This window comes from Nyctibius grandis, chromosome 2 (genome assembly GCF_013368605.1).
Source record: "Nyctibius grandis isolate bNycGra1 chromosome 2, bNycGra1.pri, whole genome shotgun sequence".
Classification (NCBI taxonomy): Eukaryota; Metazoa; Chordata; class Aves; order Nyctibiiformes; family Nyctibiidae; genus Nyctibius; species Nyctibius grandis.
Window position 1 is genome coordinate 28,822,953 of NC_090659.1, and position 14,011 is coordinate 28,836,963.

Below are 14,011 nucleotides of genomic sequence, written 5' to 3' on the forward strand. Positions count from 1 at the left end.
AATTACCTCAGCACTCATAGGTACATCCCATCATGGTTCATGGACCAGTCCAGTCTGTCCAGTTTGTTTAAATATTCCCTAACTTGATTCTCCTGCAGTGAGGGCAAATTGACCTTGCCTTCAACTTTCCAAATGATCTCAGGGGGCTGGGATTCCCAAGCACCTGTCTTACCAGTAAAGACTGAGGCAAAGGCGGCATTGTGTACCTTGTCCTTTTCCACATGCTTTGTCACTAGGTCCTCTGTTCCATTTAACAGCAGGCTCACACTTTTCCTAGCACTCCTTTTGCTGCTGGTGTACTTGCAAAATGTTTCTTTTTGCTCTTCACTTCCCTTGCCAGATTTAGCTTCAGGTGGATTTTGGCTTTCCTAATCCTATACTTGCATGCTTAGACTCCCAGGTCACTTGTCACTAATTCCACCTCCTGTATGTTTCCTTTTTATGTCTATGTTCTGTCAGGAGCTCCTTGTTCACCCGTGCAGGCCTCCTGCCACCTTTACTTGCTTTCCTGCTTGTCATGATGGACTGTTCCTGAGCTTGGAAAAGGTGATCCTTCAAAACAAAAAACATCCAGCCTCACCCCACCAAAAAAAAACCTGAACCAAAAAAAACCATCCCAACCAGCTCTTTTGGACCTCTCTTCTCACCAGTACAGTCTCCCATGACACTCTTCCCAGCAAGTCCCTGAACAACCCAAAATCTGCTCTCCTGAAGTCTAGAGTTGTGACCCTTTTTGCTTTCTTCCCCCCACTCGAAATCTCGAACTCCACTCATGGTGACTGCAGCAAGGCTGTCCCAACCTTCACATTTCTGACCTGTTCTTCCTTGTTGGCAAATTTATGTGGATATGCTTGGCACGGGCCCCCTTTCACTCTGTTTTATTGATTACAATGTTTCTTGTGTTCACCTCACCCCACCTAATTCTCTTGCCAACTGGACCACCACTTCTTTACTTGATCATTGGTCATTCTCTCTCCACCTCATCTTTTTCACAGTCTCCTGTTGAAACTGTGACTGTTTAGACAATAGAACTACTAGCCAATGTTCAATAGAAGGAGTCTTTGAAAGACAATTGTATTTTCACATTTTATTCAGTTTTGCAAAGATTTGATCAATCACATACCATAGAACTAAAGAGGCACATACAATTCAGTTCCAGTTTCTTTTGGGACTTGAATATCTGCATGCAAAACAACAACGTGAACCTTGCCCAAGTGTCAGGGTAACTCAGAAGACGGATATTGTTTATCCTCATATCTCAAAAGGGTTAAAATAGTAAGCATTAGCAAAGGCTCATTTTTTTGTAACAGATTTATTTCCAGTGGCTCATTTTTACTTAAAAAAATAAAATCAACAGTGACCCATTGCATTTCAGGAACTCCACAGGCAATATGATGCCATCTTTTTATTAATTATCGGTGTGCCCTATAGACTGCATCCAGGTATCTAAAGTTGAAACAAAACCATCACTGAACTCCTTTCATTCCAGCCTTCTCCCTCCCCCCTGCAACTTTCAGGCCCTTTTGTGCTTAATTAGAAGCATCATTGGGCATGAAGTCTGTGTTTTAAATAGTTCCAAATTACAATAAGGAAATCTCTATCAGGCAAAACCAATAAACAGTGCATTTTTAAACAAAAGCTTGCTTAGAGATCATCATCTTGAAAAACTTACGAATATTCTTTTGACATTAAAAAGGCATTATTCCTGCTATCCGGTAGTGATGATTGCAACAGTATTTTCCACTGCTTAGACGATGCAAAATCTTGAATTCTTATCAGATGATAGTTGATCTGCCAACAGCGTGAATTCTGAAAAGTGTTTGTTTTCTTGTTTTTTAATACAGAGCTGCCTTTAATGACTTTCAGGGAACTGAGATAAAATAAATCAACCCACAGCTTCTCCGCTCACTTAATCAAACAAATGAAATAATAGAAAAATTAACAAAGCAAGCAAACAATATATGGATAAATATACTGGATATGAACTTTTTGGGGAGATTCCCTATACTATTTGTTGAATTGAATTACTGACTGACTGTAACAAATATGTTCAGATTTTAAGAAAATAAAAAATGAAATGTTTCAAGGGCCAGGAAGTATAGGAGGAGGTAAATGAGTCATCTGAAAAAATCCATCACTATAACAGCCTCTAAACAACCACAGCCTAGCTGCACTAGTTACACAATATTGAAAAGAGATAACAAGTGCACCATGTAGCTGGACTGACTTACTACTACTCTTTATCCCCAAGACAGGAACCAGCTGTATTATAAACACCCAATTTCCTTTGCCATTCTAACATTTGAGCTTTCCTTAATTTTAAAGGAATCTAATTAACCATGCAGTTAGATATTTTTAAACTCAAATATTAAACAAGAATTAATCTTTATCAATCCTCTCCTAGTAATATGAAAGAGAAAAACTCAGCAGAAGCCAATTTAGTAAGTTGCTGGGGAAAAAGAATCCTACCATACACTGAAGTTTCTAAACCATCTATTACAACAGCTGTTTGATAGAAGATAGCTATTAAATATAAATTTGTTACTGCCAAGGACAGCAGAATATTCAGCCATTTCTCTAACTGTGAATTTGTATTAAGATCCCTTTACTGTCTGAGAAAATAGATTAAGTGCATTGGAGAAAAGTTCGGTTGTAACTAGTATTCCAGGTAACACTGAATGACTTAATCTAAGCCTTTCCAAATGGGGCCTAATAGGTCCATATAAAGCATCAAAGCAGGAAACAAACAAACAAACAAAAAGACGTAACCAACATCAAATTTAAGAAATTACTTAGATCCTAGATTAAGTCCATCTAACAAGTAAACATGAAAAGCTGATGCCTTGAAAAGATGAGGAAAAAATGCAGGCATCAAGGACCGCAATCCTACAAAACCCAAACCGTGGAGCAGCAAGCAGTCATAGCTCTTGGCACAGTTGCCCGCTGCCTGCAAGAGGCACGAAAGAGGTCCTAAAAGATTCTAACTCTTCCCTACTGATGCTAAAAGCCAGGAGGCAAAGACACTCGTTCCCTCACAAATGCAGCCTCCAGAGATGGAATATTCCCAAACCCTTATAATCCTGCAAAGAGGAAGAAGCAATGAGAAGCCTTAACAGATTCACTTTTTCTTAATAGTATGCTTTACCCTAGAGAACATTTATTCCCCAAACACAGAAAAGTAGAATAGATATACTGCTACAAGAGGCAAGATACTCACTGCTCAAGCCATTCACTTAAATGAATGCCATCATTTCCTCTAACTCTGTAAGCACAATCCCATTTGTTTGAGTCAGGTAACTCTTTTTTTTTAAATACCAAACGGATATTTTTGGTCGTCATTTCAGTAAGATTTTGGAAAACTTTCTATTTTGAAAAATTTTCTACCTTATCTCCTCTCTCTTTTTTGAAAAAACACTGTTCAATGCAGTGGCATACATGATTCCTCAGTTTGATTTTCAAATTTCTCCTGCATTTTCCTTCTCCCCATTTCAAAAAACCTTTTTCATCTTAAGATGTAGAGCAGCAGAACCCAACTATTCCTAAGTTCCAGAGTTCAGAGAGTCATAAAAACTTACAGTAAAAAAAAACAAAACAAACCAACCTGTCCTCAACAAACTATAATTAAAGACTTCAGCAGGAAAAAAATTTAAATATATGAAATTGCTCCAGTCTTGCACCTGTTCTTAAGAAAGTTCTGTTTCCTTCACAGATGAGTTGACACATCTTCCTTCTGAAGCTGTGCAGCTGTTACCAGTTCCTGCACAGAAATTTCTCTAGTATCTAAGTTGTCAACATACTTCTGGAGGCTGATGGGGGAAAGGTAATTTCCTCCCCAGACTGATTTCCAGTACCTCCTTCAAATTCAACCAGATTCCCTTCACTGTCTGACACAATATGTGGAAAGTAACAGTAAATATTATTGACAATTCACAAAAGGATGGGCTATTACCAATTTCCATTGAGATCTCCTTGCATTGTAAAACCGAGCCATTTGAGTACCTGAAGCATTTTTTAGGTTCTTATTTTATAAGCACAGATTTTAACATTTTGCTTATGTAACAGATCTATATGATAAAAACTGTCTTAAGAATATCAGAGTATGGAGTTATATTGGTGACAACAAAAGGAATCAGGGAAAGGCAAAGAATGAATTTGCAAAGGAACAGAGAACTGGCATAATGAATGGCAGAATGGAGCCCAGTGAACAGAAGGAAAGGAGGCACGGGAATTGAACTTATATTGGAAACTATAATGATGACAAACTTCCACAGACGAACCATTTCCTGAATAACTCCTTCATCCTCTCAACTAAAAACTGTTACTAAGATTTTAAAAAAAAATAAAATGCTAATTGCTTGTTGGTTTCTTACTAGGCTTTGACAAAATAAATTGTACCCAGAGTAGGAGAATTAATCACCATCAGAAATTCTTTCACCAATGGAGGATCTTCATTCTCAAAGAACACTGGAGAGCAAAACAGGCATCTCTACCCTTAGAGTACTGGCAATAGTAACTACTTTTGATGGAAAAGTCTCTGGTTCAAAGAATAACAATGTGTTAAATTCACTTGACGAATGAGAGAACTGCCAGATAAGCAACCTCCTAACTTCTCATACATGTATGGATGAGCAATATGCTTTAACATAAGGACTCTTTTCTTCAAATACTTATAGATGGTTTTCCAAAAACACAGACCATATACCATACTACTTACTATCTTGCAATCATTTTGTGGTTTTTGTTTTTTTTTTTAAAAGTACTTGCCTGTAGTTTCCACATGGTGATATCCATGCTAACAGTTTCTCCTATGTTGTAATGAAGTTAATACCTTAATTTGCTTCTATGGATCTCTTCAGACTGGTAAGGAGATGCCATTTTAGTGAACTGAAAAAAAAGGAATGCCAACTTTCCCTGTCAATACAGATCTGGGGCTGGTGCAATTCTTACACAACTTCTGGCAACCTAAATGCTGAGGGAATGATTCAAGTAATAACCCAATAAAGTCTTATCCTTGGAAGAAATTGGCATGCTCCTTCTTTGTTTTTTCAGTTCAGTAATTATTACGCTGGTATCTCCTCTTCTAAAAGCATGGTATTCACAGCTTTGCTTTGTAAAGAATGAAAAGAACCTTTGTATTTTAAACACCGTCTAAGGAAATAGACAAGGTAAGAAAGCAATTGTCCTAGTTTCGGCTGGGATACAGTTAATTTTCTTCCTAGTAACTGGTATAATATTGTGTTTTGGATTTAAGATGAGAAGAATGTTGATAACACACTGATGTTTTAGTTGTTGCCAAGCAGTGCTTACACTAAGTCAAGGACTTTTCAGCTTCTCATACTGCCCTGCCATCAAGGAGGCTGGGGGTACACAAGAAATTGGAAGGGGACACAGCCGAGACAGCTGACCCCAACTGACCAAAAGGGTATCCCATACCATATGATGTCATGCTCATCATATAAAGCTGGGGGAAGAAGAAAGAAGCGGGGGACATTCAGAGTTATGGTGTATGTGTTCCCAAGTAACCGTTATGCTTGATGGAGCACTGCTTTCCTGGGGATGGCTGAACACCTGCCTGCCCACGGGAAGTAGTGCATTAATTCCTTGTTTTGCTTTGCTTGTGTGCAGGACTTTTGCTTTACCTATTAAACTGTCTTTAGTTCAACCCATGAGTTTTCTCACTTTTACCCTTCCGATATTCTCCCCCATCCCACTGTGAGGGGTGTGAGCGAGCAGCTGTGTGGGGCTCAGTTGCTGGCTGGGGTTAAACCACAACAGCAGTGTATGTTAGCAGTATGCGTGTCATGCGTGTTTGCTCTGTGGTAAAATAATAATATTGATATGAAGAGCTAACCCCAAATGCAAAATGCTATGACCATCAGACCCAGTTCCCTGTGACACACCACAGCTGGGGAGGATGCAGTGGGGCTGCTGTTGGAACAGAAACAAACCAACAACAGTTAGATGAAATGCACCCAGCACGTGGTACACCCCCTTTTGACAAATAACATTCTTTCGATTTAGTATTGGTTTCATGACTTGTGACACTACACACTAAATGTGATATGGGTTTTCATAAAAAGGGTCTTAAAAGAACAAAACTATTTGAAAATAGTAAAAGGATGAGGAAATAGGGAAAAATATATGTGTTCCAGTCCAAAACATTCAGTTCAGAATGTCTTCACTAACATTATCTGGATGCAAGTTTCTCCCAGTAACTCATGTTAAAAAAAACCCTACTTTTTCACCCTCAGTATGGTCAAGTTCACTATTTTTAGCTATTTTCCTTCTACGTAATTTAATGATTTCACCCAAATAATCTTAGCATTTGAAAATAATCATGATGGTCATCCGCCTGACATCAAAAGCATCGTAGAGCAATGTTTTGAACACTGTAAATTATTTGACAAGTAATCTACTAATAGCTTTAAATCAATATTCAAAGAAAATTTCCAGTCACACAAGATGCACTGTTAAAGTAAAGGACATAAACCCTGATATTTATTAAGCAGGTTGCTTATTTGTATTACCAAAACTAGTCCACAGAAAGAGTACTTGCTGCTTTCTGTGTTTCTCTCGCATGTAGGTGAAATATTTGTACATCAAATAAAAATACAAGAACAGCCCCCTGCACTCCGGAACACAAGTTTGAGCAGTGATAATGACACTAACTCCTGACAATTTCATTATTAGGACATCCTCCTACAATTACTTTTGCTTTCATGTTGAATAGAAAGACCCTTTCAAGTTACGATGGCTTTTGAAGACTAATAGGAACAGAAAAAACAATTATCAAGATAGATTCAGAAAGATTGGATTAGACTAATAAAAATTCTTCAGTACAATATACAAGCAAGCATCTTGCCAGAATGAAAAGTGCCTTGAAAATAAATACAAAGGGACTTGTTCTTCTGCAAAGTACTTCAATAAAATATACAACAGATTGCACCAAATGGAATTCCAAAGACAACAAATGTTCCTCTGAAGTATACTTATAAGCCATAATTAAAGATATCCTTGCCAAGCTGTATTCAGAAAGGAAAATTATGAAGTCTCCTAAGAAGCAGTTACCCACCCAGTTCTTTATAGTGTGTATATCTTGGAAGTCTTTTATAGACTACATTCCACCATTATCAGGCACAGTACGGTCTAGTGACAATTCTACAAATATACTCTAAATCCAAAACAAATTGGTTCATATACATGTGCTAGAAGTATGCATAAGAATCGGATTGCATTGTTAGCTATCCTAACTAGCATTATATTTCAGATTAACTGCATCTTCAGCCTTTTCTTAGGGTGCTCTTTCCATTTGTACCAAAACACAAACAGGCCAATACCACCTGTCGCTTTACTGAACTCTATCCTCCAGAGGTGCCTTGGGTTCTCAAACTCTGTAGGTTTGGCACATTGACTTCCAGTGGTGCCAAAAAAAAGCAGAAAATTAGGGAGTTTAAGATATCGTATTAAAAAACAACAAAAAAACCCAAACCAAACAAAAAACCTCCCACAAAACCTCAGGAGTTTCAACTTTCCACTTGAGACTGGGAAATTACAGTAGTAGAAAAGAAAGCTTTCTGGGGGTTTAGAAAGCTAGTGATCTGATACACTGCTGCACTTCATACCGACGCCTTTGATTGATGACTACTGGCATGTCACACATTTCCAAAGCCACCACCTTAGAAAACTGAAATACTTTGACATGCTTAACCTATTACAAAATAGAGCACAATGCCTGGAACAAACAGTGCTCCATCTGTTTTCTTGTGTTCTGTTTTCTTCTACATCTGACAAATCATGAAGGAGATGAAATGATTAATTTGCCCACACAACCATAAAGAAACACATTTCCTTCCAGTCTTGCAGCAGAAGAAGAAACCAGTGTTAGCCCACTCCATTTAGATGAGTCACTACATTTCCCCAGTTAAACAGGCTGCACACCGATAGGGGCATTGCGCTTAGACTTGGTTCTCTCAAGGCAGAAAGACTTCCAAAACCGGTGGTTAACTCTGCATCGATTTCCAAATAATAGTTTTATACAAAAGAAACCTCACGTGCTTAATAGTTTTATACAAAAGAAACCTCAGGTGCTGAACATACATCTCTGCAATGCACAATGTCTAAAATGCTTTTCAGCAAATCAAAGGGAAGAACAATGAAGCCTGGCCTTGGAACACACGGACGGAAACCAGCGAAGGCTGGAAATCTTCCCTTTCATGTGTAAAGTCATCCATTATACTCATCAGCCTGGCCAGCACCAAGTGCTGCATACATCCACGCTCAGCCTGCTTCTCAGTACCAGCACTGTATAAAAGTTTAAAAGGGCAGTGGGGAGAAGCGAGAGGAAGCAGCAACAACCTAGTGGAAAAGCATATGAACCTTTGCAGAACTGACACTTAGCTGAACCAAGTGAATTTGAGTCATCTCAAATAGCTGACTCTCAGCCTGCCTCCACACATTATTCTCTGAACTTTGATTTTTACCTTCTTTCCTCAGAAAAGGACACACGGACTCCATTAATACCCTGAGTCCCTACTTCTCCCATCAGCGACTTTTGGATCCATACCTGAGATTTTCAGGTTTATTTATTTATTAGTAAATCTAAGTAATTTGAAAAATGAAGTGTCTCTCCTCCTCCCTATTCTGCAAGTACTGCAACAGTAAGAAAAAGGTCAACATCTCGCATTTGCCCCATGTTGTATGGAGTCCTGTACAGAGGCAGACGCCTACTTTCTCTCCCTGTGACACCTTCTAAACTTCCCTTCTTGCAGTCAGCTCTGAAGGCACAAAGCATACAGCTCCTCTCAGAGGAAGAAAGTTCAAGAGCCTTACTAAAGCTTTCCATTCACAGGGGGGAAATTCAACCAAACTGGGCAAAATCTACAGGATCTGAACTTTAAAAATCACTGCTGTGTATTTCTGCACGTGTTATCTTTCTTACTTTTTTGCCTTGAAGCAATAGACACAATCTTTTGTTTACAGAGGGCCACACTAGCAAGCAATTTTCTTTTTAACACACTTTACTTTGACTTATAATTAACTGTGCCACCTCCCAAGACTCATCCTTCTCCTGAGGCATCTAGAAAATCTTCACTGGGTACCACAAAAATATCTATACTACGAGCCATATTTTTAAGAACAATAATAAAAATGGTTACCTTATCCTTTTGTCTTCAACTTTTTTCAGATACTCATCTCTCTTCAATACTCCCAATATTGTTTCCCTTTCATGTTCCAACAGAAATGACAAATTGATGATCTCCAAGTGCTTTGTCATGATTCTTCAACAGCCACTCTTTCAATGACTGCTTTGCCCAATCAATTCTTCCACTGATTTATTTGCACAAGTCCAAAGGCAAGTTTGTGTCCATTACAAGATCCACGCAGTCAAGAAGTATTTTGAAAAATGCTTCTTTAAGTTAACCAGGTGTCAAGATGATTGTATTACTTTGCCTTCCAGCTACGCAAGAAATAAAGGTTTCTTCTTTGTTTCTTCCTCAAGAAAGCCTGTCATTTTCCTGGTTACTGAATGCCCTTGTATCCTGGCTGATGCTCACCAGCACACTACAGGCCTTCAGACTGCATTCACAAGAAGCTGCAGAATCAACTTCCTGGCATAACTGCAGTTTGGAGACACGAAATAGCTGGGTATATTTAGTTCAAACTACCTGAAAGACAAAACAAACAAGTGTAGGTGATTTTGACATTACCATCACAGTCTGAGTTGAAAAAGGCTTAATCTAGTAATTGTTTGAAAGCCAACAAAGAATGGCTTGCAGACTAGCAGGTTATCTCAGGGGCTACTTATATGTCATGTTTTCTATTTTGTTGTTTATTTACTCACTGATGTTTGATTATTATGTCCCACGAGGGTTCGGCAATTATCTTCCTACTGCAATATATTTAAATGATTGTATTCACCTTGTAATACTTTCATCCTAACAGTAATAAGCATGGAGGTGTGGGAGGGGAGGAATTATTCTACTGATTTCCTTGGGATAATTTTTACTTTTCCCTTAAAGTAAACAAGTGGCAGGGCTTCAGAGGACAGAACTAAAGGTAAGACTCACCTCAAAACAAGTATACACCTGCATCTCGGGAAGTCATTCATTACACTTGCTTCACAGCCAATTCGGAGAAATAGGAGCTCTCAAGGAGTGGTTTATCCACTTACTGCAGACATTTAATTTAGAATGACATGCTCTAGAAATGCCTATTCCCTTCCAGTAAATGCAGCAACAACTTAGAGTGACTTATTAACATGTAGCCACCCAGAAGAAAGACAAATTTCACTTTTTTTTTTTTCTTTTTTTTTTGGTCATTTCTAAACAGAAAACTACTTCCAAACAAAAGCAGAAGAGACACCCTAGTCCATACTGGAGCTCTGAACTTGATGCTATTTGGAAAGAGTCACCAGGAAGCTACTTGGAAAATACTAAAACTTCTAGTTAACTGGTTGGAACATCCAGCCCTCACAGTCTCATGTGTAATCATAGAGCTTCACATCAAAACAAGGCATGAAGTCAAAAACACTTTTCCTTAAAAAAATTAAGCTATGTAAACAGATGCACATTGTACTTCAAAGCATACACACATTATATACTGTATACAAACGTAAACCCATTTAGACACAAAAAATGCATCCACATCATCATACGTAAGTGTAGATACATATGTGTGCATACATAGATGCACATATAGTATAAGATAATGCAGATTTATTTTATATTACACATGCTGGAAGAACTAAAACAGCTTTTAAGAAGTTTAATTGTTTTTTTAAAGCAGCCCTTGCTTCCCTAGCTTTCAACAGTTTGAAAGGTTTTGACAAAGATAAATAACACAGAGAACTGAAGGAATAATGCCCACAGCCTAATACAGTTATGGGTATAAGACAAGATATCCTTCTGTTTCCCTTCTTAACAACCACTGAATAAGCAAATACTGTTGCCAATGGCATCAAATGAAATTATTGTGTTGCTTTTCATCAGCTACTTCAGAATAGGAGTTTTGAAATACCCCATTCCCCCAGTTATCTGGCTATTTATTAGTAAAGGATACAAATATCCTATGAGGAGCAGCCTGGAGAAAAGGAGACTGAGGGGAGACCTTATCGCTCTCTACAGCTACCTGAAAGGAGGTTGTAGCGGGGTGGGGGTCGCCCTCTTCTCCCAGGCAACTAGCGATAGGACTACAGGACATAGCCTCAAGCTGCGCCAGAGGAGTTTCAGGTTAGACATTAGGAAAAATTTCTTCACAGAGAGGGTTATTAGGCATTGGAATGGGCTACCCAGGGAGGTGGTGGAGTCACCAACCCTGGCAGTGTTTAAGAAAAAGACTAGATGTGGCACTTAGTGCCATGGTCTAGTTGACACAGTGGTGTTGGGACAAAGGTTGGACTCGATGATCCCAGAGGTCTCTTCCAACCTAGCTGATTCTGTGATTCTGTGAAATGTCACAGTTTAAGTTCAAAGGAGGTTTTTCCTCATATTGGTCTTACGTGAGGACGGGAATTTCTTCTGATATTTTGTAACCTGTTTCAATTAATCTTTAAAATTTTCAAATTAATTAAAAAATCATAAAGTATACACAACTGGCACGTAAGTATTTTCATCTAGTTTTTCTTTTTTTCCTAAGAAAACAGTAATGTAAATCTTACTGTTTCAGCAATACAGATCCAACTATCAGTATCAGTTTCATCAGGTAAGAAAACAGAACAGAAAGGTTGGACACAAATGGAAACAAGTCAATGCAAGGCAGAAATACAAGTCAGGATTGCCAATTATGAGCTTACTATTACTGAAAATTGGGAAACAAACAAACCACAGACTACTACTTCTGGTTAGGTTGCTATCTTATGTTTAAAAGCCAAGTAATAAAAAACCACATGGAAAAAAAAAATACTTTGATTCTCTGCATTTAATAGAAAAAATAAAACACTGGACCATTATGTTTATTCTTAAATTCTTGAAAATGGTGTTTCTATTAATGCCATAAGGCCAAGTTACTTATAAGCAAAAGGAAGAAATCCAACATGTGAATTATACTTTGTTGCTATCAAGAAGGCCAGCTTCTTTCTTGAACTGCTTAGAAAAATGCCTGGTGAAAACAGCAATTTCATCCCAAATGGATCCTAACATCGGTAGGCTAGGGAGCATGGGGCATTGGCATAAAACTCACAGAGCCAAGTTCAGCAGTCAGAGAATAAGCTAAGATGCTTGGCTGGTCAAGGTGCCCTGAATTTCTGTCTGCAAGTTTTTTCTTGCGGGAGTAGTGGAGGTGACACACAGCATTACTCTGACAGGCATTTATTTTTTCAAACTGAGAAAAAAAGCCAAGTTTTACTGAAAAAGGGAAAACCAAGAGGTTAAGGGGAAAGAATGAGCAACACAATTAGAAATTCAGGACAACAAAAGCATTAAAAATGGTGTCTGACAGCACGATTGTTGTCTTGATGATGCACTACAGGTAAGTAGGGTTCTTGCAGAAAAACAGTGCAGTGGTGTGACAAGAAAGCTGACAAGAACACTCTACCCTGTAAGATGTATTCTGGTATTGGGAATTCAGGGAAGAGAAAAAACACTTCAGAAGAGTAACTTGACATCTGTCCATATTTTCTGAGCCTTTTTCTTTTAACTCTGAAAAGGTTAGTACTCCTATCAAAATATCCGAAAGACACAAAAATTCCCTTTGGCTAAGCATATCGCCTATCCTTGAATGTCCTGGAAGATTTTTCTCTCAATATAGGGAGGCACATATGAAATCCAAAATTACTAAGGTGACATGCCATAATTGGGAATCCGGTTATTCCATTTGCCACCTGGAGCATACGGTCAAATACGTAGACTCCAGAGCAGAACTACACACTGCTAAGGGTGATGAGATCACAAACTGCCCGATTAGATAGACTTAAAAGGTAAGAGAGTGCTACACTCTCCTGTACCAGATGTAAATCAACTGAAAGACCATTCCATTAAGTTTCTTACAGCTTTCACCAGTGAGGAAATCCTAAACCACAGAACATGCACCACTGGCAGCAGAGGCAACACTCGTAGGTAGAAAGCAGGAAGGATCTAAATCCCACATGAATGGAGATCCTTCTGAGCCATACGATCAACAGGCAGCCACAGCAACCCCTGGCTATGCTCAGGAATAGGTGGGGAAGAAGCTGGATTTAGGGGCCAGCACCAGAGGTTGTGGTAAGAGGTTTGAAGGCATGGAGAGTGGAAGCAAGCAAGAAGAGGTTAATGAAGGAAAGAATGGAAGAATTACTCTTACTGTCCACAGGCACAACCTGACATTGCAACTGATGTCTGAGTTACCACTGCCTTCCATGCCAGATGAGACTGGCTCAGAAACACCAGAGCAGACTCACTGGACAGTGGTCTAGTCAACAAAATTCTAGTGTCTCATGCTGACAGCTGACCTTTTAGGTGAACTATGTGAATCTTGAATAGAAATTATTATAGTTTTGTTTGTAAAGACAACAGAAACTATGTTAGAGTTTGCAATATAGAGAATAATGCAGAGTAGTTTGCAATATAGAGAATAATGCAGAGTATTATAATGTTTACCAAATAGACAGATAAACCCAAATTACATTCATATTTACCCACACTAACAGAAAGATGTTTGTAGTAAAATCTACTCTTATAGAAGGACTATAATCAACTGAAGTTTTATTCTTTTCACAATGTTTTTTGTTGCTTGCTTTCTATTTTTTACAGAACGTACCTGGGAACAGATCCTTCAGTCCCATTTATGACAAAAATATTGTGGGTTTTAACTGTCTTTATCACGTAACAGTGGGATTTGCCTACTGTCGGAAAATAGAATTTTACCTGCTTATGTGTTCAACCAACTCTATGTAGGTTAAAATATCTTGTGAATTAGCAAAAATATTCTAAAGAGCCAGGACGACAGCCTGTTTCATGATCTCATACTCGGTATTAGCAAGACATAAAGCCCACCAACGACAGTCTTAAAAATCAGCATCCTCAAATTTCCCTTATTG

General features: G+C 38.4%; 1 protein-coding gene across 1 annotated transcript in view; it reads right to left on the bottom strand.

Annotated features, from left to right (window-relative positions):
• SYTL5 (synaptotagmin like 5) overlaps nt 1-9,274 on the bottom strand; it is a 60,224-nt gene extending 50,950 nt beyond the window's left edge. The window contains exon 1 of the mRNA XM_068425512.1: nt 9,156-9,274. Within this exon, the coding sequence (XP_068281613.1) occupies nt 9,156-9,274 (119 nt within the window). The remainder of the gene's footprint in view (nt 1-9,155) is intronic.
• Nucleotides 9,275-14,011: the final 4,737 nt, after the last annotated feature.